Source organism: Mesocricetus auratus, unplaced genomic scaffold (assembly GCF_017639785.1).
Source record: "Mesocricetus auratus isolate SY011 unplaced genomic scaffold, BCM_Maur_2.0 Super-Scaffold_100007, whole genome shotgun sequence".
NCBI classification, from domain to species: domain Eukaryota; kingdom Metazoa; phylum Chordata; class Mammalia; order Rodentia; family Cricetidae; genus Mesocricetus; species Mesocricetus auratus.
The window spans coordinates 55,232,578-55,254,945 of NW_024429191.1; the positions used below are offsets into that span (position 1 = coordinate 55,232,578).

At 41.2% G+C, this 22,368-nt stretch overlaps 2 protein-coding genes across 7 annotated transcripts in view; both read right to left on the reverse strand.

Moving 5' to 3' along the window:
• Gosr1 (golgi SNAP receptor complex member 1) overlaps positions 1-8,376 on the reverse strand; it is a 42,657-nt gene extending 34,281 nt beyond the window's left edge. For 3 of the 6 annotated variants that reach the window (XR_005878319.1, XR_005878318.1, XM_021225644.2), the window contains exons 1-4: positions 8,233-8,376; positions 5,333-5,453; positions 704-791; positions 332-439 (exon numbers count right to left, since the gene is read on the reverse strand). Coding sequence is in view for 3 of the 6 variants with exons in the window: in XM_021225644.2 (XP_021081303.1) it covers positions 332-439; positions 704-791; positions 5,333-5,453; positions 8,233-8,263 (348 nt within the window). In the remaining 3 variants the exon portion in view is untranslated. The remainder of the gene's footprint in view (positions 1-331; positions 440-703; positions 792-5,332; positions 5,454-8,232) is intronic. The other 3 variants (XR_005878320.1, XM_005067375.4, XM_005067374.4) reach the window with 3 other exon arrangements.
• A 9,719-nt stretch (positions 8,377-18,095) lies between these two features.
• Cpd (carboxypeptidase D) overlaps positions 18,096-22,368 on the reverse strand; it is a 68,346-nt gene continuing 64,073 nt past the window's right edge. Inside the window, exon 21 of the mRNA XM_040749169.1 lies at positions 18,096-21,989. Within this exon, the coding sequence (XP_040605103.1) occupies positions 21,763-21,989 (227 nt within the window). The 3' untranslated portion in view covers positions 18,096-21,762. The remainder of the gene's footprint in view (positions 21,990-22,368) is intronic.

Below are 22,368 nucleotides of genomic sequence, written 5' to 3' on the forward strand. Positions count from 1 at the left end.
ACCAACAGCCTCCGAAACAATACAGAGAAACCCTGTCTCGTAAAAAAAACCAAGAAAAAAAAAAAAAAAGAGTCCTGGCTGCTCTTCCAGAGGACCTGGATTCAATCCCCAGCACCCACAGGGCAGCTCACAATTGTCTGTGACTCCAGTTCCAAAGAATCTGGCACCCCTCACAGACATACATGCAGGTAAAATACAAATGCACATTAAATAAATAAATAAATAAATTTTAAAAGTTCTTAAAATTGTAATAGTGGATTACTTTTCTCAGTAATAAAAATGTTTGCCTCTTCCATGTTACTTCAATAACATATTACACCCAGCATATTACCTGTAGAATGTCTCTATGTCGCTGCAACGTGTGCATCAGTGCTGCATTCAACGAGGGGACCCCTGCACTGTTGGTATATTCTGCCATTTTATCATTTACCCCTGTAAGCTAAGAAGACAAGGAGAAAGTATTTTAAAAAGCACTAAAAACAACTTGTCTGCCTATATGTCCTCTGGGCTGACAACAAACAAGGTAAGACTCAGTCAATCAGCATTTCCCACAAATAACATCTGTTACAATTTGGATGGTGGCCACTAAAATTCAAGCGGTTGAAGGAATACACCTTGAATGAATGGATGTTTTCAGTAAATAATATAATGTAGAACCAGATCTAACAAATAGCAAACTTGTTGTTTACCCAAAAGCACTTACCCTTGCCAAAAGCTGTTCAATTTCAATTGCCATTGTCTCAAACATTCTGTCTTGACTTGATCCATTTAATAGGGGTGTTGTGTCAGAACTAAGGGGAAGTTTAATTTAAAAAAATCCATTACTCAGTGCTTTAAAACAGTCTTAAAATAACAAGGTAATGTTTCTTAAAGTGGTCAAATGAACCTTAAAACATTCCTTCTATTTCTTTAAAGATTATGCTTTTACAGCCAGCAAGATGACTCAGTGAACAAAGGTGCCTGCAACCAAGCCTGATGCCCTGAGTTCAATTCCAGGGTCCACATGGTAGAAGTGACTCCTGCAAGTTGTTCCTCGACAGTGCCTACCATAGCCCCTCTACACAAATAAGTGTAATCTAAAAAATTTAACTATGATTTCATTTTTCTTTTGGAAAAGTCCTGCATGTCCTAAAATACTATAAATGAATAAAGACATTCCGAATGTTGTGTACTAATCTCCAAATGATAGACAATAGTCCAAGCAACTTAAATCCTGAATCTGAAAGAACAAATAATGGAAAAGAAGAAAAAAAACTCCACATAATAATGAAGAAAAAAAATGGATTGTAGATTCCATTATGGAGCCTGTGAGAAATAATCTTTAGCTTTTCACCAAAACTATGCTTTTTTAAAAGATTATTTATTTATCACATATACAGTATTCTGCCTACATGCCAGAAGAGGATGCCAGATTGAATTGCAGATGGTTGTGAGCCACCATGTGGTTGCTAGGAATTGAACTCAGGATCTCTGGAAGAGTAGTCAGTGCTCTTAATCAGCCCCACAACTATGGTTTTTTATGCCTTAAATTCTCGATTCTTATAATGACTCTTACTAAGAAATAAAACTGAGATTTAAATGACTTGATTAGGTAACCAGTTATTAAGGAGTCAGGAGCTAGCATTCAGGTCAACAGAGAATGGCCAGCACACTTTCATACCAGCTTTCCAGATTTCCAGAATTATATGCATTCGCCTCATACTATTTCACAAAAATGTCTTTTTAAAGGTGACTTTGTTTTACAGATGAAAAGATGTTTGACAGAATCAAATTTTAAAACCACATATCCTGAGGGTTTCATCTATCTCTTCTGAAAAACTAGTACCTTTTATGAGTGGCTACCTACAGATGAGTTATTTTTCACACAAATAAAATGGACTACACTCTCCAACCTGAGTGAAGACCTTTCCTTGCCCTTTTATAGCATTTGAATGTTGCAACTCAAAGATTCAATCAGCAATTCAATGTCAAAAAGAACCTCAGCTACCACCACTGTTCCCCTATTTACTTTCACAACAAAACCAATCAGTGAAACAGCTAAAATGTAGCTAATAAGAGTTTTCTTTTTAAAGATTATTTATAGGTATGTTTTTTCCCTGTGTGAGTTTATGTGCATATGTGCATGTAGGAGCCAGAAGAAACCAGAAGAGGGCATCAGATTCCCTGGGCCTGGAGTTACAGGCAGTAGTGAACATGGTCATGTATTTGTTGAGAGTCAAACCTGGGTCCTCTGTAAGAGCAGTGCACCATCTCTCCAACCCCAGATTTTTCCCCCTTATGGACAGAGGTCTGCTTTGTACACATAGGCCAAGCTAGCCTGGAACTTGTGATCTTTCTGTTTCACTTTCTTAAGTGCTAGCATTATAGGCATGTACCATGCCTGGCTTTAATAAGGATTCTTATTTTAGATGTTTAACTAGGTCTTAAGCTTTATTTCTTCTTCAAATATTTCCACTTATATATCTTGCAACATGACATAAAAATATCTAGTTCTTAGCCAGGCATGGTGGCACACACCTTTAATTCCAGCACTTGGGAGGCTGAGACAAGAAAGTAACAAGGTTGAGTCCAGATTGGGCTACACAGTAAAAAACGAGGGTGGTGTTGAGGTTGGGATCAGCTCTTTACTCTGTCACAGCTAAGCCAAGGCTGTTAAGGTGCAACCACAAAAAAGCTGTTTATCACTAATATAAACCCTTCCCTACCAAATACATTTAAAAGAACAGTGGGCCAATAGAAGTCAAGGAAGGAAACTGTCTCTGTCTTTCCTAGTTATAAGCCCAGCACCTGGCAAATGGAGACTATTTACTGTTCTTTAAATATTTGTTGAATGAATGAGTAACAAGACTATCTCTACTATTGGATATTCTATATTCACTATTCTTAGGACAGCATGGAAGTCCAGAGAAACGGTTAACAATTCATTCTCTACAATATTTGGATTCAGTTAAATTTAATTCACTTGATAACGTGTGACGGTCCACAGACCTTCTGACTCTCAACACACAAGAAATACAAAACAAAACAATAAAACACCCCAAGATTCCTAGAAGAAACATTCTAGTGATTGTTGACTTTATTCATGTGACAAGCTTTCAATCTGGACATCAAACAGAAGACAAAGCATGCACAGCCAGTCTTTGTTTTTCCATGCTGGGGATTACAGGCAGGGCCTCACACCCACCAGTCAAGTCCTCTGCCACAGAGCCCAGTCTCAGCCTGTGTCCTCACAACCTTAGGCTCTCTGGCGAAAGCAGAACCAGTTCCAGTTTGTAGCTGAACTCGGAATGTTTTCAAGACATTGTTTCTTTTAAAGGAAATATGAGCAGAGAACACAGAAAAAGCATCCTGCAATAGTATTCCCTGACATACTTAAGTCTTAAAATTGTATACTCATTGGCAAAACCAAATGTGAGCCTTAAATCTGGGAAAAAAGCTTTCTGAAAAGAAAATTTACTCATTGAAAAAAAAATCCTCACCCTCCTTACTTGTGAAAGTGTGCAAAGCAATGCCTTGCTTGCACTGGAGCCCATGAGACATGCTACTAACATTTTTAGGACTCAAAGTCAACACATTAGCCTTGCTAATTCTGCAAGCCATATATATGTCCTTATGAAAAAAGGAACACGTTGGCTGCAATAGTGAAAGGAGCTTTTGCTGGAATGTGTTTAATACAGCAGTTTTTGGAATGAAGGTTCTGGAGAGAGACGGTGTTAAGTTCAAATTCAAGCTCAGCTTTGTTTTTTCATTATTAGCTAACAACAACAACAACAACAACAAATTCATCCTCCACTAATCATTGAAAAAAATACAGAAATAAGAGTTTATTCAAAATCGACAACTCAGGCTGGAGAAGATGGCTCAGAGGTTAAGAGCACTGACTTCCAGGGGCTCTGATTTCCATTCCCAGCAACCACATGGTGGCTCACAACCATCTACAGTTCAATCTGGTGCCCTCTTCTGGCATATAGGCAGAACACTGTATATGTAATAAATAAATAAATCTTAAAAAATAAAAGCAAAGAACTGACAACTCTGTATACATAAGTGTAATCTGGGTGGAAATATTCACAGCAGCATTTATACAAGGCTCTAAGAACAGAACCTGAAATATGGAAATTATTCTGTGTCAGCTACTACAATTATTATTAATTAGCAAAAATTAGAAATGTCCATTAAATAGCTAAATGCTAATACAGTTGTTTAATATATGTAGCAAATGAAGACAGTAGAGTTAAATGCATCCACAATGGAACCTCAAAGATAATGCTAAATAAAAAAAAGAAAACCCAAACTGCAAAACAGCTTTTGTAAAACACTATGAATCGCCTAAGTATACTAAGATATGTAACAAAAATAGTGATATTTATATGTAAATAGAAAAAACAATATGGTATGCTATTAGGGGCTTCACTTGAATTTGCAATGATTATTTCTTAAAAAGAGACACAAGCAAAGAAGGGTTCATTATGTTATTCTTTATATATTTCTAAAAATCTCAAACATTTCCCGATTTTTTTTGAAACAAGTGGATAACTTAAAGTAATCACAAGACTTAAAAATATGAATAAGTTTTTCTTGGGTTGTAATATGCTAGTTCCCACAAATAAATGAATGAATGAATGAATGAATGAATGAATGAATGAATAAATAAAACATTAAACTACCTTCCATGATTAACTGTGAGAGTCCTGCATTAGATTCATTCTAAAAGAATAAACACTAGGAAAACAGTTTGTATGCCTTGCATTTAGGTAGCTCCTCAGTTCCATTCAGAAATTAGAAAACAAAAATCAGCCTGTGATGGCAAATGCCTTTAATGCACTGGAGAGGCACAGGCAGGCAGATCTGTGAGGTTTACAGAAAGAGTTACAGGACAGTCAGAGCTACACAGTGAAACCCTGTCTTGAAAAACAAAACCCAAAACGAAAACAAAACTCATTGTGGGCAGATCAGACATTTCTGTGGCCTAAGACTGACACTTCTTTGGATTTGCCGTGGAGCCCAGAATGAGTTTGCAATCATGTGTCTCCTGTCTCAGCCTCCAAGTGCTGGGATAGCAGGTTTACAGACCTGGTATCAAAAACATTATTGATATAAACTCATTATTAAACTCTAGAAGTTTCTTCCTGAGCAATCACAATCTTTGTTCAAAGATCTCAAAGTCTCAAGAATTAGAAAAAATTTCAGTAAGACAGCCCCCACATAAGACAATGACAAAGATATTAAAACATTAACAATTCACCAGTATACTAAGTCATGAGTTCTATAATATCTCAGTTTACTTTTAAAAACATCGTATAGTTTAAGGTATAAGAGAAGCTGGTAGTACCTATACCTATCGCGTCCTCCATCTCTGGCGCTGCTGTGACTGTAACTTGTACACAGTTTACTGAAGGAAACTAGTTTCAGGTCAAGTTCATTTTCCAGCTGTCGAGCTTGTTTCCTGAGATCTTTAAGGAAATTACAAAGACAAGTCATTTTCCACCAAGAGACATTAAAATCACAAGACTATTTTTGAAGAAAGCCTACTATCATATACTGATCTCTGACCTAGTTGCCCAGAAACCAAAGATTTACTCAAGAAAGTAAATTAAACTGTGGGAAGCAGCAATGGGAGATATACAACCTGTCATTTTTCTTTCAAAGACAGCTTGACAACCAACCTAACATTCTTGAGATTACTTTTACAGCAATAACCCAAAGTTGTAACTTGAAGGAAAACGAGAGAATAGAAATGTTTTTTATAAATATAAAGACATGAAAATGGTTTATGACCACATCAATTTACCAGCTAACTTTACAAGAGGTTCACATTCTTTTGAAAGAAATTTTTTTTCATGTTTCAAAGCTTTGTTAGGATTTTGGGATTCTTTTCATACATGTACAATACCTTAGCAATTAAATACAAAGAAAAGGCCAATCAACAAAAATTAAAAATGTTTTTTTCAAAAACACTGGGAGGGGAACAGAGGTTAAAAACTAACAATGCACCATGAACAGGCAAAACACAAATATAACAGGTTTTCTAAAGCACATGTTTTGCCAGGCAGTGGTGGCTCACACCTTTAATCCTAGCACTCAGGAAGCAGAGGCAGGTGGATCTCTGTGAGTTTGAGGCCAGCATGGTCTACAGAGCAAGTGCCAGAACAGACAGAGGAACCCTGTCTCAAAAACAGAAAAAGGCATATGTTTTAAAAGTAGAAGCAAACAGATAAACAGGTGTAACAGTTTGGCTTCTAAAGGACTGAATGAAAGAAGCCACACCTGGAAACTCTCTCTCTCTCTCTCTGTCTCTGTCTCTCTCTCTCTCTCTCTCTCTCTCTCTCTCTCTCTGTATATATATATATATATATATATATATATATATATGGATGGATTCTTATTCGTGGTGGAGTTCAAATGAAAGGACTAAAATCCAGGAAGGAATGATGTAAGAATGTGGAGTATATTAACACAGAGACCAACTCCCACTTGGAATGTCAGCTCAGCCACCAACAGTCTTTGAGATTTACTGATGATTCAGTTCATTTAAAAGCTTCAGTCTTCAATTTTTATATTTTGGTTGTGAGCCTCGCCGTTAACGGCTGAGCCATCCCTCCAGCCCCTTCAATTTTTAGAGCTCCACTGTCAGTGTTTTCTATACATGCTTAAAGCATCCGGCACAAGGTACATTGCCAATAATGGCTTGCTATAATTATTACATCATAGCGTTTCATAGCCTAATGACTATCAAAGACACCAGTAGCCACATTTGCATAATTTAAAAATAAATTTTAGCTACTACAAATATTTCCAATGGGCATTTTAAATACATGTTTTAAGTTCTAGGCAGGTTACCCTGTAAGTCTAGTTTTTTTGTTGTTGTTGTTGTTTAATGGGAAACATCAAGTAGAATGCATTTTGAAAATATGACAGACTGGAACTTAAAATTCAGACTTTTATGTCAAGTGATTGATGACAACAATACCATACTGTGACAATATATTATTTATGACTTATTAAAGTCACTGGAGATCAAAATAGCAAAGCAGCCAAGCTAGTAGATCTTACCTTTACTCAGCTGAAAAGGTAATCCTGTCACCACAAATCTTCAGAGGCAAAAGACTCTTAATTACCATCTCGTCCTCCTTATAATCTTTTTTCTGCCCAGCCATATCTTCCTGTCTACACCTCTCTAGTGCTGAGATTAAAGGCGTGTGACCCCAGATGCTAAGATCACCTTTGTGTGAGCTGTTTCTTTCAGGACGGATCAATTTTCTGTGCTGAGTGTGGCCTTGAACTAACAGAGATCAGCCTACCTCTACCTCTCAAGTGGTGGGATTAAACATGTGTAGCACCACCGTCTGGCTTCTATAGCTAACTAGTATAGCTGCTTTGCTATTTTGATCTCCAGTGGTTTTAATAATCATAAACAATATATCATCACACCATACTTTCCAGGGGCTTCATGGGTCAGAAAGAGGAAATAGGTTTAAAAAAAAAAGCAAAGAAGCAAATAGTTCAATGAAAATGTGAGCCATTTCTGATCTTTGTGGCTCACTGTGGTCTAGGGATGTTTTACAAGACCCTCACTTGATTGGACCAGATTTTCAGGAATTAAACACACTTGAATGTTCTATTGGCGGGAGAAGGATAACAAATGTATCAATTAGAACTCTTTATCATTTTAACAAAATGATCTTGGACTCCGGGACAGAAGTTAAAGTTATTTTCAGTATTCTGTCACCCAATCCTCGATGAAGTCTCAATCTTAAATTGCCAATAGGAGTCCAGGAGGAGACAGTCCACAGCCCATGCATGTCTGGGAGTCCCCCAAGGCCGGGACTGACAAGTTCCTCTCACTCTTGGTTTTCCGACAGTGACCGTAACTCTGACTACTGTCTTCCGGGCTCTGGGTTTCTGGCTCGACACACGTCTCCTCCCGAGAGTTCGTCCCCAAAGCCCCATCCTCAGTCTCACCACCCCTCAGATAGGTCCACCTGGAGCCTCAGGCTCCTCTTCTCTCCGTCCCCGCTCCCTCCACTCCACCCAGCCCCTTCCCAGATCCGGTTCACTCCGCCCCAGCCTCTTCCTCAAGTTCCCAGGCCCGGGGGCGCCTCTCGGACAACCTCATCGCGCAGTGTGGCCGTTCCTGAGGTCTGTCTCTTCCCTCTGCTGCCTTCCTCAAGACCCAGCCTCACTCAGTGCCCCCTGCACTTGGCAGAACCCTCCCGGAGGCCTCGCCCTCACCTTCCCAGTAATTGCTGGTTCCCGCCGCCATCTTTGTTGCCCAACGTCAGTCGGGACAGGAGAGTCGAGGCGTTGCGGGCCAGAGAGTCACCTCCCCGCCTTCTTCCACCCAGCGCGCCAGGGCTGACGGGATACGCGAGTCTCCGTAGATACCTCCACCTGGTGGACATATCGTTATTTTACAGCTTTAAGTGGCGCGTTTGGAAACTTCGGTTTAGCTTGCGACGCTGCCTGAATCTCTCTGTCCTGGGTGTTCATACCATCTTTCTGCGCCCTCGATCTTCGATTCGTTCATCCTTTCAGCCGGTGACTGAGAGGAGAGGAGAGACACTCGCGGTTTCCCTCGTGTCACTCAAATAGATGTTTTGGGACTGGGGGCGGGTGTATAGTGGGTGAGGTGCCTGACTAAATGTGAGGCTCTGGATTCGATCTTCAGCATTCCATAAACAGAACATGGTGACATAGGCCTTCAATTCTAATACTCAGAAGGTGGGGCTAGGAGGATTAGAAATTTAAGATCACCCTCGGCTACGTTGGGAGTTGAAAGCTAGGGATAAACGAAACCCCGTCTCAAGAAGAAAAAGAAGAAATGTATCTTCACTAAGCATTTTCCTTTCTCAGAGCTAGAGGCGGCTCATATTTCCTCATCCTCCCTCCACTCTCCCGCATGTGAGGCTTTCTTCCTTATGTCTACAGCAGAGCCTCCGCCCTCTGTCCTTTCTAGTCATTTGGGGTGTGTTACCTGCTTCCCTCCCTTCCCTAATATGCGGACAACCTGAAGCTCACCGATTTGGTTTAGATCGGCTAGCCTGCAAGCCCCAGTTTTGCTCCCCAGTGTTGGGATTACAGACATATGCAGCCATGCCTGGCTTTTCATGTTTGTGCTAGGGATCTGAACTCACATCCTCATGCTTGCTTGTGTGACAAGCGCTTTACTGGTTGAGTATAATATGCACCAAATTAATAGATTGTTATGTGTGGTTTAAGTTCATTGAGAAGTGGGCTGTGAACAGAGGGTTACCACCCCTGCCCTCACAGCCACACACTTCATACCCAAGCATGTCTCTCTAAGTGTCTCACAAGATCCCCTGTCTGAGGATGGGCTGGCAGGCTGGCCCCTTGAGAAAGGAAAAGTAGAACAGCAAAATGGCCCAAAGAGTAAAAATATCATGTCCATGAAAACAGAGGAGAGTGAAGCCTTTGAGTCTAAACACTGTTCCCTTTATCACAGCTGGAAGACAATCAGTCCAGTCACCTGGTCAGCATAAAGATGCCTGTGGTGGGGAAGGCTCATTGGCAGTCCCTGAACGCTTTTGTGGATCAGAGGCTCCAACCGACCGTTCTTGTTCCCAGGCTTCCTCAGTTGCTTTCTGTCTGATGTCATGCCTACTACCTCCTTCCTGCTGGCTGCTTCACTCCTTTACTTCTGCTTGCTGCACATCTAAGAAGCACATTCACTTGAAAATAGCACAACTATTGCAGATCCTTCTTCATACAGACCACTGAGCCCTCTGCCAGGTCCCCACGTACTCGTTTTTTAAAACTCTATTTCCCGTTGTTCTGGTTGGAGAATATCCACTACTCTGTCTTCAAGTCAATTGACAAACAAACGGGCCTTCTGCTCCCTCCATTTTCCTGCTGAACCCATCTGGTGAGTTGATCTCGGTTACGGAGCTTTTCAGATCTGAAAGCTTGCACTCACTTCCTCATGTTTCCTTTGTGAAAGCTGTTTCCTGCAGAGACTCTTTTTAAAATCATGTGTTGCAAGTTTGTTTATAGATGGGTGAGGCTGACACACACCCTTAATCCCAGTACTTGGGAGGCAAAGCAAGTGGATCTCTGTGCGTTTGAGGATGGACTGATTTACATCGTGAGTTCCAGGACAACCAGGGCTGCGTAGAGAGAGTCTATCTCAAAGAACAAAACAAACAAAATAAAAAAGAGTTTGTTTATAAGTGCTCACCAGATTATTTTTATCACCGGTGCTTTTAAATCCTTGTCAGATAATCCTGACATCTAGATTTGGAGTCCGTTGGTTGTGCTTTTTCATTAACTGAAATTTCCTGGGGTCTTGCCATATGAGTGATATATGTCTATCTATGTTTGTGTCTTTGAGTATTTTAGGGTGGGGGAAGATGGATCCGTTGGTAAAGCAAACATAAATGCCAGGAAAGTGTGGCTATAATCCCAGCAATAGGGAGGCAGAGACAGGAGATCCCTGAAGCAAGCTGGCTAGCTAGACTAGCCAATCACTGAGCTTTGTTCAAGTGAGTGAACCTGGAGAGCGGTGAGGACGACACTTGACAGGACCCTCTAGGGTACACATGCACACACATGTGTATGTATACCTATATAATGCAAACATGCATATATACATGCACAGATACCACACAAACATAGGCATGCAATAAAGAAGAATGAATCAAAATCCATGGTATTTTTTTGGTGAGTTAGAGTATCGGCTTTTACAGACTGGGCCAACATCTTAAGTCTCCTATGTACTGCTATTAGTGGAAACGCTTAACTGCAGATTTCTTGTGGTGCTCCTGAAGGGAGCCCCCAGTAGATAGATTTTCTTAACTTCTCAGAAATGTGCCATGACTTAACAATAGAGTGCCTTCTTGGAAGAAACAACAGGGCATTGACACGGATCTCCTACAGTCTGTCTGTATCGAAAGGCAGGGTTTAAAAAAAACAATTTTACACATAGAAACCAGATTGTAAGGACACCATGTATGACAAGAAAGCAATGCTCAGGTTAACCTAATTCATCAAGTAGAAGACATGGAAGCCTTTAACCCTCTCCCTCATGCTTCAGGGTGAGCATATAAGCAGGCTTTCAGTAGAGAGGTTCACAGGACCCAGTCATCTGAAAACACTTCATTAACCTGAGAATAAGAAGCAAAGAGCTAATTCCCCACCAGTACCTCCTTTATCAGACCCTCCTCCCCACTTACATACAACACATGCACTTATACTTCTCTAATGTGGAAACACCTGCACTAAATATGTGTAGCATCATTATAGTGTTTAACACAGAACCAGTTATTCTAAGGGTGTGCAAGAGGGTTAGAAAAATATCTCTCATCAAAGCTCCTGGCACTAGACCATGCAAAACTCAGAATGTTTGTTCTAGAGAGCTCTTGACCTGTTTCTTTGGATATACCAAAGTCCACCACCAGGCAGCTCGGCAGCATGGAGGTGCACCAGCCCCGACAGGAACTTTGTTGTCGGTACACTTACACCTCTGGGTCAAGGAGAGGAGACACTGTTTGTGCCATTTAGGACCCAGGGAAGGCCTTGCCCGGCTTGGAGGACCTGAGAGATGAACACTGGGTCAGGGGAATGAATGGGAAATGTCTTAGGATTTCTATTGCTATGAAGAGACAACCATGGCCATGGCAACTCTTATAAGACATTTAATTGGGTGGCTTACAGTTCAGAGGTTTAGTCTATATCATCATGGAGGGACATAGTTGCATACCGGCAGATATAGTGCTGGAGAAGAAGCTGAGAGTTCTACATCTTGACCTTTAAGCAACAGGAAGTGAACTCTGTCACTGGGTGTAGCTTGAGCATAGGAGACCTCAAAGCCTACCTCCACTGTGACACACTTTCTCCAACAAGACCATACCTACTCCACAAAGTCACACCTCCTAATAGTGCCACTCCCTTTGGAGGCCATTTTCTTTCAAACCACCACAGGAAGTGATGTGTAAAGGTGGGGAGCTGGATTCTCCAGGCAGTAGTTGAGGATGAAAGGCTAGACCACATGACAAACAAGGTTAATAATGGGGAAAATCCATTGGCAAGAGTCCAAAGGAAAAGAGGGCTCTGACCTGAGAACCTATTTCTCCTGCCATGGCTATTTTCTTTATCTGTTGTGTAGGTAAGGTATAGGAGTCAAAGACTTTACACTAACTATATAATGGAAGCCTTGTCACACAAGGCAATCAGCAAAGACTCTGCTCCCTGACTGATGATGGCATCTTCTAATGCCTGGATCAGCAGGTCTTCAATACTGTAATCCACAAAGGAGTCCCGGAAACTGGCACTGATGCTAGGTGGTCCTATGAAGCTGTCACTGGGATTGTTGGGGTCTCACCAGGGCACTGAGGTCCATGTTGCACAAACGTACATAGGTAGTGTGAGCGCTATGGGATACTCTGCAGTGTTCTATGAGTCCTTCCTGATCAAAGTTTTCAGGATCATAGGACATGATATGATAATGATAGCAAGGTACAATAGTCTGGGGCATTCCTTGACTTGGCAGAAGAGTTACATCCCTAGTGGTAGCTTTTGTACCTCACATGGTATAATTTTGGTTTTGGAACAGACAGCCATGTGGCTTCAGATCTCAACAGACTCACCCTTCCAGGGGAGTCGAGAGGGGATGGGATAGGGGGACAGGGAAGGAGGGGAGGGAGAAGGAACTGGGATTGACATGTAAAACAAGCTTGTTTCTAATTTAAATGAGGATTATAAAACATTAAGAGAAAACAGATCTCAGTGTATTTTTCCCTGTAATGCTGGGCATTGCACCTAGGGCTTCCACACCTAGGCTCTGCCACTGAGCTGTAGCCCCAGCTCTCCTGTGTGTGTAGGCCCGAGGTTGAAGTCAGTATTTTCTTCAATTGCTGTCTGCTTTACTTTTGGAGGCAGGATCCCTCACTGAACTGATTTGCCTAGACTGGCTGGCCGCAAGCCCAAGTGATCTTCTTGTCTCTGCCTCCCAGCATTGGGGAGTGTATGCAGCCTCAGCCAGCATTTTTATGTGGGTGCTGGTGATTCAAACCGAGGTCCTCATGCTTATACTTTACTGAGTGAGGCATCACCACCTCCCCTTCCCTCACAAGCCCCTTTTAACTTTTAATTTTGAGACACGAATCTCACTAAATTGCCTGGTCTGGCCTTGAACTTATTCAGTATGCTACAAAGCTTGAACTCTTAGTCCTCCTGAGTAGCTGGGGCTATAGGCCTGTAGTCTTGCTGGTCTGTAGGAATTCTCAGAGTACCTGTGGAAGATACCTCTGCTCTTTGTTTACTGCTTGGTCCACAGCTTGGATATCCACCCTGCTCACACCCCACAACACTTAGGTTTCTCTGGCTTCAGACATTCAGGTAACCAGAGTAGCCCTTTCTCCTGCTCCCCAGCACTGCTGACCCCCATCCTCCCCAGACCCCACCCCTTTTGATTGAGATGCATGGTTTCAATCTGCAACTTACGGAGGCCTTGAGCTATACACACCAGGCTGGCATCAAATTTGCAGTGATCCTCCTGCCTCAGTCTTCTAAATTCTGGGATTACAGGTCTTAACCTGACACAGGCTTCCTTTGATTTTGCTTTTGATAGGTAAATTTTGGGTAGACTGCTGTCTATTGTGGATATAACTTTCAAGAATCTAAAGCTCTGGATGATTGGATGATGATGATGATGATGATTGTGGGTGTGGGTAGGCATGAGTGCCACAGTGTGCATGTAGAGGTCAGAAGGACAACATGGGCTTTGGAGATGGAACTCAGGTTGTTAGGTCTGTGTGGCAAGTGCTTTACATACTGTCTTAGGGTTTTTATTGCTGTGAAGAGACACTATGACCATGGAAACTCTTAAAAGGAAAGCGTTTAATTGGGGTTTGCTACAGTTTCAGAGGTTTAGTCCATTATCATCATGGCAGGAAGCATGGCAGCACGCAGGCAGACATGGTGCTGGAGAAGAGCTGAGAGTCCTGCATCTGGATCAGCAGGCAACAGGAGAAGACTGTGTGCCACACTGGGCATAGCTGGAGCATGTATGAGACCTCAAAGTCCATCCCCACAGTGATACACTTCATCCAACAAAGTCACACCTCCTAATAGTGCCACTCCCTATGTACCAAGCATTCAAATACCTGAGTCTGTGGGGGCCACTCCAATTCATATCACCACACTCACAGAGCCCTTTGTCTGATCTAGAATTTACCACTGTCTCTTGCAGGCAGTCGGAGGGAATAGGGACAGATGAACTCAATCCACTGTGGGTGGGGTCCTCTGTTAAAGTTGGGCTGCTTTACTGTGCGGCCGTTCCTTTTCTAACAGAAAGCGTGTTTACCTGTGTCCACTGTGTCACATGCTGGACTACTGTCACTCAACCGGTGATGAGGTCTGAACCTGCTGCATGTTGTGCACTTGCCTGGCTTCTCTGCTGTTAGATAGCACTCTTTCTCCCAACTCCATTTAGGAAAAAAATGCCTGCAGGCAAACATTTTATTATCTGTTCAAAACTCAATTTACTTTAGGCTACTAAGCTCTCCTTAGCAGTTCCCCAATTCTTTGGTGTGCATTTATCTATCTATCTATCTATCTATCTATCTATCTATCTATCTATCTATCTATCTATCTATCTATCTATCTATCTGAGACATGGTGGGTCTCACTAATTGGCCCTGGCTGTTCTGAAATTCTGTGCATAGGTCAAGCTGGCCTGGAACTCAGAGGCCCATCTGCCTATTTCCCAACTACTGGAATGAAAGGTGTGTCACCATTTCTAGCCCAGCTTTTCAAATTGCTCTAAATAAATTATGTTTCAACTCAATCCACACAGAGTTACAAGATGGACTAAATTATATTATTTGTAATTTGTAAATTTTGTATTTCCCCATACAATCATATTGTCTGTAATTTAAAAAATCTATCCTTTTTCAAAAAAGTTTAGTTTTATATGTAAGAGTGTTTTGCCTATATGTATGTGCAGTGTGTACATACTTGATGTCCAAAGATAGGAGGGGAGTGTCAGATCCCCAGGAACTAGAGTTAGGGCTGGTTAACCACCACGTGGGTGCTACAAATTGAACCTGAGTCCTTTCCAAAAGCAGTAAGTGCTCTTAACCACTGAGTCGACTTCCAGCCCCTGGTATTCATATCTTATTTTAATGCTGAGACTTCTTGTCACAGAAGAAAGTTCAGGTACTTTGGTTGGTGTTTGTTTTTGGTGACAGGGTAGAAAACTCCACCTCTGCAGTTTTCATCCGACAGGATTCTAAGTCATGTCTTTTGCTTCTCCTTTGTATTCTGTGTTCCACTAGAAGCTACATCTCAAAGATGGTCTCAAGTCACACCTACCCAGTTCATATCATATTTACTTTGAAGCCCCCACTCTCCAATTTGTTGTCTGCTCAACTTTGACATATTTTAGACCACATGGGGCCTAGTATCCCAACATAAGCTTTATAGTTTGACAGTGGTAAAAAGTTTCTGAAGATGCTATCACTAAGAATTAATTCAAAATCAAATTTATTCTGGGTAGTAGTGACACATGCCTGTAATCCGAGCAATCGGAAGGCAGAAACAGGTAGATCTCTGAGTTTGAGGTCAGCCTGGTCTACAGAGTGAGTTCCAGGACAACCAGGGCTACACAGAGAACCCTGTCTCAAAACTCACCCCATTAAACGTGCAATGATTTCCAAGGTATCTGCAGCTATGTTAACAAGGTTCAGTGTTTTAGTCAGGTGTGGCAGTGCATGACTTGAATCCCAGCACTCGAGAGGCAGAGGCAGATGGATCTTTGTGACTTCCAGGCCAGTCTGATCCACAAAGCAAGTTCCAGAACATCTAGGGTTGTTACACAGAGACACAGAGAAACCCCGTCTGGAAAAACCACATATTCACACATTTAGCCAAGATTTAGGTAAAAATAAACAAGTATATTTATCTCATTAGCATGTAAACGTTTTCATCTTTAATGGTAAAATTATGTGTACCAAAAAATTAAAATAAATTCTTTATGGTTGATATCACTGGATGCTTGATTTTGTATGGGTATTCTTTATTCTCATACACACAGGATTGTGTAAAAATTCCTTGGGCTACAAGTGGACATACATGGTCAACAGCCCTAACAGACCCTTCAGACACAGCAGGCTTGTCTTTCTGGCAGTAATTCTAGATCAACTCTGGAGCGACACATCCATTTGCTGACACTCCTCTTTCTTGCAGTTCGCTTCCCAGCCTGGTGGTGGGACCGAGGGTGGGGAGGGTAGAGGGTATTAGCGAGTACATGGTGTGCTGTTATTTTTCTCATTTTATTAAATTTGATCCTGAATTCTCTACTTTCAAATTATATCAAGAGTATGGTTTCTATATACATTTTCTTTTTCTTTGAGACAGGTTCTTCCTAAGTAGCCCCGGCTGGCCTCAAATTAGTGGTCTCAGATTACTGAGATTACAGGTGTGTGCCACCATGCCCATCCATTTTCTGTTTTGCATTATTCTGTAATGAAACACTGGGATACAGCTAGGCTGCTAACAGTCCTTTCAGCTATCTGCAAGTTCATCTTCATCCTTGAAGAATGTGTTATATATTCTATGTTGGAATCACTCAGGCATTAGTCAGTACTTTGAAAATTAACATTCGTTGTATGTTAGTTTCTGTAATATCTCTTTATTTCTTTTGTTTTATTTTTAGAAACAGGGTTTCTCTGTGTAGCCCTGGTTGTCCTGGAACTCACACTGCACACCAGGCTGTCCTTGAACTCAAGAGATCTGCCTGCCTCTACCTCCATAGTGCTGGGACTAAAGATGTGCGCCACCACCACTTAGCTCAAATTTCTTAAGACTCCAAATGTCTACATGTCTATCTTTTGACCAAAACAACTCTCTAGTTTTATTTTTTTGTATCTTTTGTTTCCAGAAGTCTCTAATTTTATAGTTTCTTGTGATAGTCTCTGCTGACTATGTCTTTTGTTTCTTGATTTACAGCATTTGATAATACCAACATCTGAAACAGCAGCTTTTCTATTTGTCCTTACAATGAAAAAGTTACGAGGCCCCCTCTGCCTCCACAATGGGGATACCTTCCACAGAAACTAAGTTCTGCATAGTTGGCTAGGTTCTAGGCATCCCACTTCCTATGCCTGGTCCCTTCTCAAATGCACCCCATTCAAGTCCTGCTAAACAGAAAACAGTACCTAGTCCTTCCCTGTATCCCTCTACCATCCACACCCTCCACATTAAAACTCAGCAGTCAGTTATGCAATTTCTTTGCAACTCTGAAATTCTTCTAAGTTATTTTCCAAAAACCCAGCACACCTCTAATTCGGCCATCACCATAACCTGCCCACACCTCACTAATTCCACAGTCTGTCTTTAGGATTAATTCTAGGTTCCTTCTGTCTTTTCAGATCCTAAACCAAAAGCTTGCTTGACACTGGGCTCTTCTATAAATGATATGACCATCACAAGTGATGGTGTACAGATGCTGGAGTCACTGGAAATACTTAGAATGCTAACAGGTGGTGGTAATCAGGCCGAACCATGCCCTGGGCCTTGTGTATGGTAGGCCACTGATTTAGCACTGAGCTACACCCCCAGCTCTACATCTAGCAACCTAAACTTTCCTCATACCTCCTTCACTTTGGCTCAACCTCAGTAACGATCCCAGAATATGAACCATGTTATCAAAGGTGTGCTTATTCTGTACTGTTTCTAAATGTTCCACTTTAAATTTCTTCAGCTACCACTCTTACTCTCCACTACAGCTTTTCTTATCTGAAAGACAGCACACAGAGTAGTTGTGAAGGGGGTACAGTGTTAAAACCTGGTTTGTCACTGTGTGTGGTGCTTCTGTGGAGTGGCCAAATGTATCTTTCTAGACAAGTTACACAACTGTGGCTGCTATGTGATACCATCACTTTTGAAACAAAACCTCTGTCAATTCATACAGACAGGAACATTTTACAGGTGACTTCCTATATTCTGACATGGTACTATTTTCTTCTTAAGTTAGGTAGAAAGTCTTAACTTAAAACTTTCAAAGCTAGAGCAGTAACTTTCTTTGGTCTATTTTTTTGAATAAAGATCATGAGACAACACACAAAGAAAGACAAACATCATAAAATAACTTTTATACAGGATTAGTAGATCTGTTTACATATAAAAAACAAAGGACCTCATTACAGTTAGATTTCACATAAATTACACAGATTAACTTTTAAAACTACTATTCAATTCTTTTAAAGTCCCTTTTAAATTTTTCATTTTGAAGGCACAGTGCATGAACTAAAACAAAAGACTGAGCACTTAGATGAATGGGTGTTAGGCATGTCACAGAAATAGCTATGGATAGTTTTGGAGCTGGGGAGTTATCATTCTGGAAAAAAAAAAACAGAGAGGTGAAAAGAACACAAAAAATTCCATGTCATACCTCCAAAAAAATCTGCAGCATAGAATGTAGCTAGTACATTCATGTTATGCCATTTATAAATATTGTAATTGTCTATATTTACACAATTTTTGTCCAATTGCCTCAAAATGGTAACCTACTTTCAAATTTCAAAATCAACTAGAGAATATTCTGAGAGTCAGTGGAACCATTAATGAATTTTTTTTTGCCAAATATGAAGGAGAAGCGGGTATGGGGGGGTTCTCTTCAAGAACTAGAAATCCAAATTCAATTGACATTAATAAAACTCCCTAACCACCCTCCCCAACTGCTAAAATTAAAATAAATCAGAAACCTAAAGTTATCAACAAGTTGCTACACAGAATGATCACTGAATATTTAACCATTAGTGGAATTTTAGTAATAATAAAAGAAAAAAATGGGGGGAAATGCTGGGCTGCTACCGTAAAACAATCTCGCCAGAGACCCACACCGCAGGACACCATGACACATTCATAGCCAAGAAGCGTCTAAGAGAGCAGGGACAAAATCTGGCACAAGTGTGAGTATGACGAGACAATACACCTATTTAATGCTGGGAATAAGTGGAAATAAACGGAGTAGCAAGTCTTGGTTACTGGTAACCTGGTGCTAGCTGAAAAACACAGCAAATCCAGACATAAGCACTACCTTTTTATTTTTCCACTCATAATTAGTTTTAAATTTAATATTCACTAATTCAGCAAATCTCATTCAGATGAAATCACCAAAGATCAACCAAGCACACTGAGCCAAAAATACAATGTTTCCTTCCTCGAGGTTGATAGAGTCCCAAAGCCAGTTCCCTTCAGTGAGGATGGCAAGTGATCTTCACTGGATAGAACCCATCACCACCCAGAGTTCCACCAGATACAACAGAAGCTTGCCAGTTTTTACCAGTACAAGTGCATCTGCACAGGCAGACACTTTAAACATTACCTACCACTCATGTTCTTTTATTAAGGAGCAGGGAGGGAAGAAGGCTTATAAGCTCATCACCAGGACAAAACAATGCCTTGTGAGCAAAAGGAAGGCACATCTCAGACTGGGGCAAATGTCCTAACACTGTGACATAGTTGGGTCCATGACTCGAGAAATGAAAAGTCTCCAGGAGAAACACTGAAGAAATGCATTCCCCATCCCATATGGCTTCAGTGCCCTCTGCTGCCAAAGTGGTCCAAGGTTAGATTAGATCCACAAATAAAAGAAGGCAGGGCTAAGAACATAGTCTTAGTAGTCATGGATCCCGTACATTCATGTTCATAGGTAACAGAGGGTGGGGAATGGCTGGTTTTCCAGCTCAATGAATTAGAAGTTCATTAAAGACTTAGAATTTGGGTTTCATTTCAGAAAAAAATGACTAAGAGACTATTCTGTATATTTATCTCTAAAACTTTCACACATACTTTAAAAGGCATGGCCTATGACTGCTGAGATGTACTGTTAAAGACACTTAATTCCAGAGAACAAGTGGAAAGGTGTCCTTTAGTGAACACCAATGCTAGTAAAGCAAAGGCTGTCACATGAACTTGGTTTCTAGTTGTAATGTCCCAAGCAGGGCCCAGCCATATAAGCTCCTTGTTGGTTTTTTGACTTGGCACTTTAAAAAATAAAACTGAAAAAGAGCAATACACATCATTTAGAAAAACACAAAGTGTTATTGGAAGAAATGAAACCATGTGCCCTTCATTAGTATTAACTTCCATGAACTATTCTGTTCATGTGGCAAAACAAGGATTCAGACCTGGTGATGCCCAGCACTGATTCCAGAATGGCCGAACCTAAGCCACCTAACTGACCACAGCTAACAAACATCATGATCTCATTATTCCCTTCCACTAACCAGGATTTCCTTTTCACACAGCCAGTTGGTGCAGTCCTCACAAAGTGTGGCTGAGTGACCTAGGTGAGCTGAGGTTTTGGGGTAACTGATACATTAATGGTATGAATACAGTTTGGAAATGTAAGAGCTAGTTTTTTGATCCCCTGATTTAGTACAAGTTCAGCAGCAACTTGGCCATTAAAACATTCAAAGATATTAAACTGTTACGTCATTGGTAAGACTCACACTTACAAAAAGCGTCATTCCACACAATAAGATGCAAATCTTTCAGGTCTTTGCCTGACTGGCAGTGAAGAGGACACCTTCACACCACTGTCCCATCACACAGCAGTCCTTCAGTTGACTTTTTTTTAAATGGAGGGAGCCATATTTAGAAGCTTTGAACTGAAAACTCTAACATAATTGCTTGATTTTAAAAAAAAAAGGACTGTCAAAGGAATCAGGACTTGCGGAGGCCTGCACGCACAGGGCCACAGTATTTCCATCACAGGGTGAAGGCCCGGGCTGGAGCATCAAGTGTAGACATTATGGATCCAAATGCATTAAGAATGTACAAGTAGGTCTCTTCCACTCTTAGATATTTTCATCAGTAGAATTCAGGACTTTAGGTGTGGGATCATCTGGAAACCGTAGGTGTACAACACGGAAAGGGCTGAGATTTAGGAAACATTAAGGAACAGGCATTCCTAGAACGAGTGCTTCACAGATAAAGCAGCAGCACCTGTGGGTTTTCCCGAGTTAAGACAGGCAAGTCCTCACTTCCGCTCCATCTCCCTCACTTCTACTCACGGGGCCCCTGCCTCCACAGCAAAGCCAGGGAGCTCCCCTTAAGATGAGGGTATTGAGAGCTTTGATAACCTTATAAGAGAGGTAGTAAAACCCTGCTACAGCACAGCCCACCAGTTCTGATCCAGCTTGGAAACAGGTAGAAAGACAAATACGGAAGCCCACTAACTCTGTTTCTAATGTCATGTATGTTTAAGAATCATCCAGCCTCCATTACCTGAATAAGAGAAACCCCAGCTATTTGCTAACTGGAGAAGAGAACTCCTCTGTAGATGGAGAAAAATCTCGAGTTTTTAAAGCTTTATGTCAGAATCTGACGGGTGTCCCTGCCTTAATGTTTCTGGATTATTTTGGCCTTTAAAGTAAAGAGAAACAAAACTAAAGCCACTAGTAAACACCTGATGTGCAAAATACAACATCTACTAGATGGCTTTATGCTGTTACTATATAAGCTCTGAACAGCTCATCTTAAATTAAAAAGGAAAACAAAGTGGCTGTCCCATCTTCTGCTGCAGAAATAGAAATCAGATTTTCAGAAAAGGATAGGAGTACTTTAAGGGAGGGAAGTTCAGAACTGCCTGTGATATTCAGAGAATATGCCTTTAGCAGGTTCACTTCCCAAGGCTCTTTGAGGAAGGAAGGAATCCCTCTTCTTACTGCAGTGTCTCCCAAGAGGAGCTGTCACTTTGCTTGGTGTTTATGCAGGGACATATGCAAAACATAGTTTTCAATGTTTGCTAGAATATAACGTTTCCTCCTCTGTGTCTGTTTCATCCTGGAACTCATGGCTTAGGAGGGACTTCTTAGAGCCAGTGGACATCATTCGGATTTCATCTTCATACTCATCATGATGCTGTCGGAGCCGATGGAAACCATCTTTGTGTCTGTTAGACTTGATGGAGCAGATGCACCAAATGATGCAAGCTGTTAGGATCAATGCTGACATTGTGGCACCTGTCGGACAAGACCACATGGGGGTGTTATGAACAAGTAACAACCTCCCATGGCCCTTTTAAATCACCTGTCATTCACTTTCATTTCATGCAATTTGCTTGCTCTGGAGATGTTCTTCTGTGGTAGAATGCTTGGCTGGAAGTCAGGAAGCCCAAGCTTCAATTTCAAGTATCTCAACAAAATCTACCCCCATTATCCCTGAAGCAGCACATATAGACTATACAGGCTAGAAAACAGTAAGCAAACCCAGCAAGAATCAAAGCCCAACACTGTGGCATTTCTACTACCTGAAGAGAATTTTTAATTTATTGTCCCAGATCTTCTTTCTTTCTTTCCTTTTTCCTGTGCTGGGAATTGATCCTCGGGCCAAGCTCTCTAC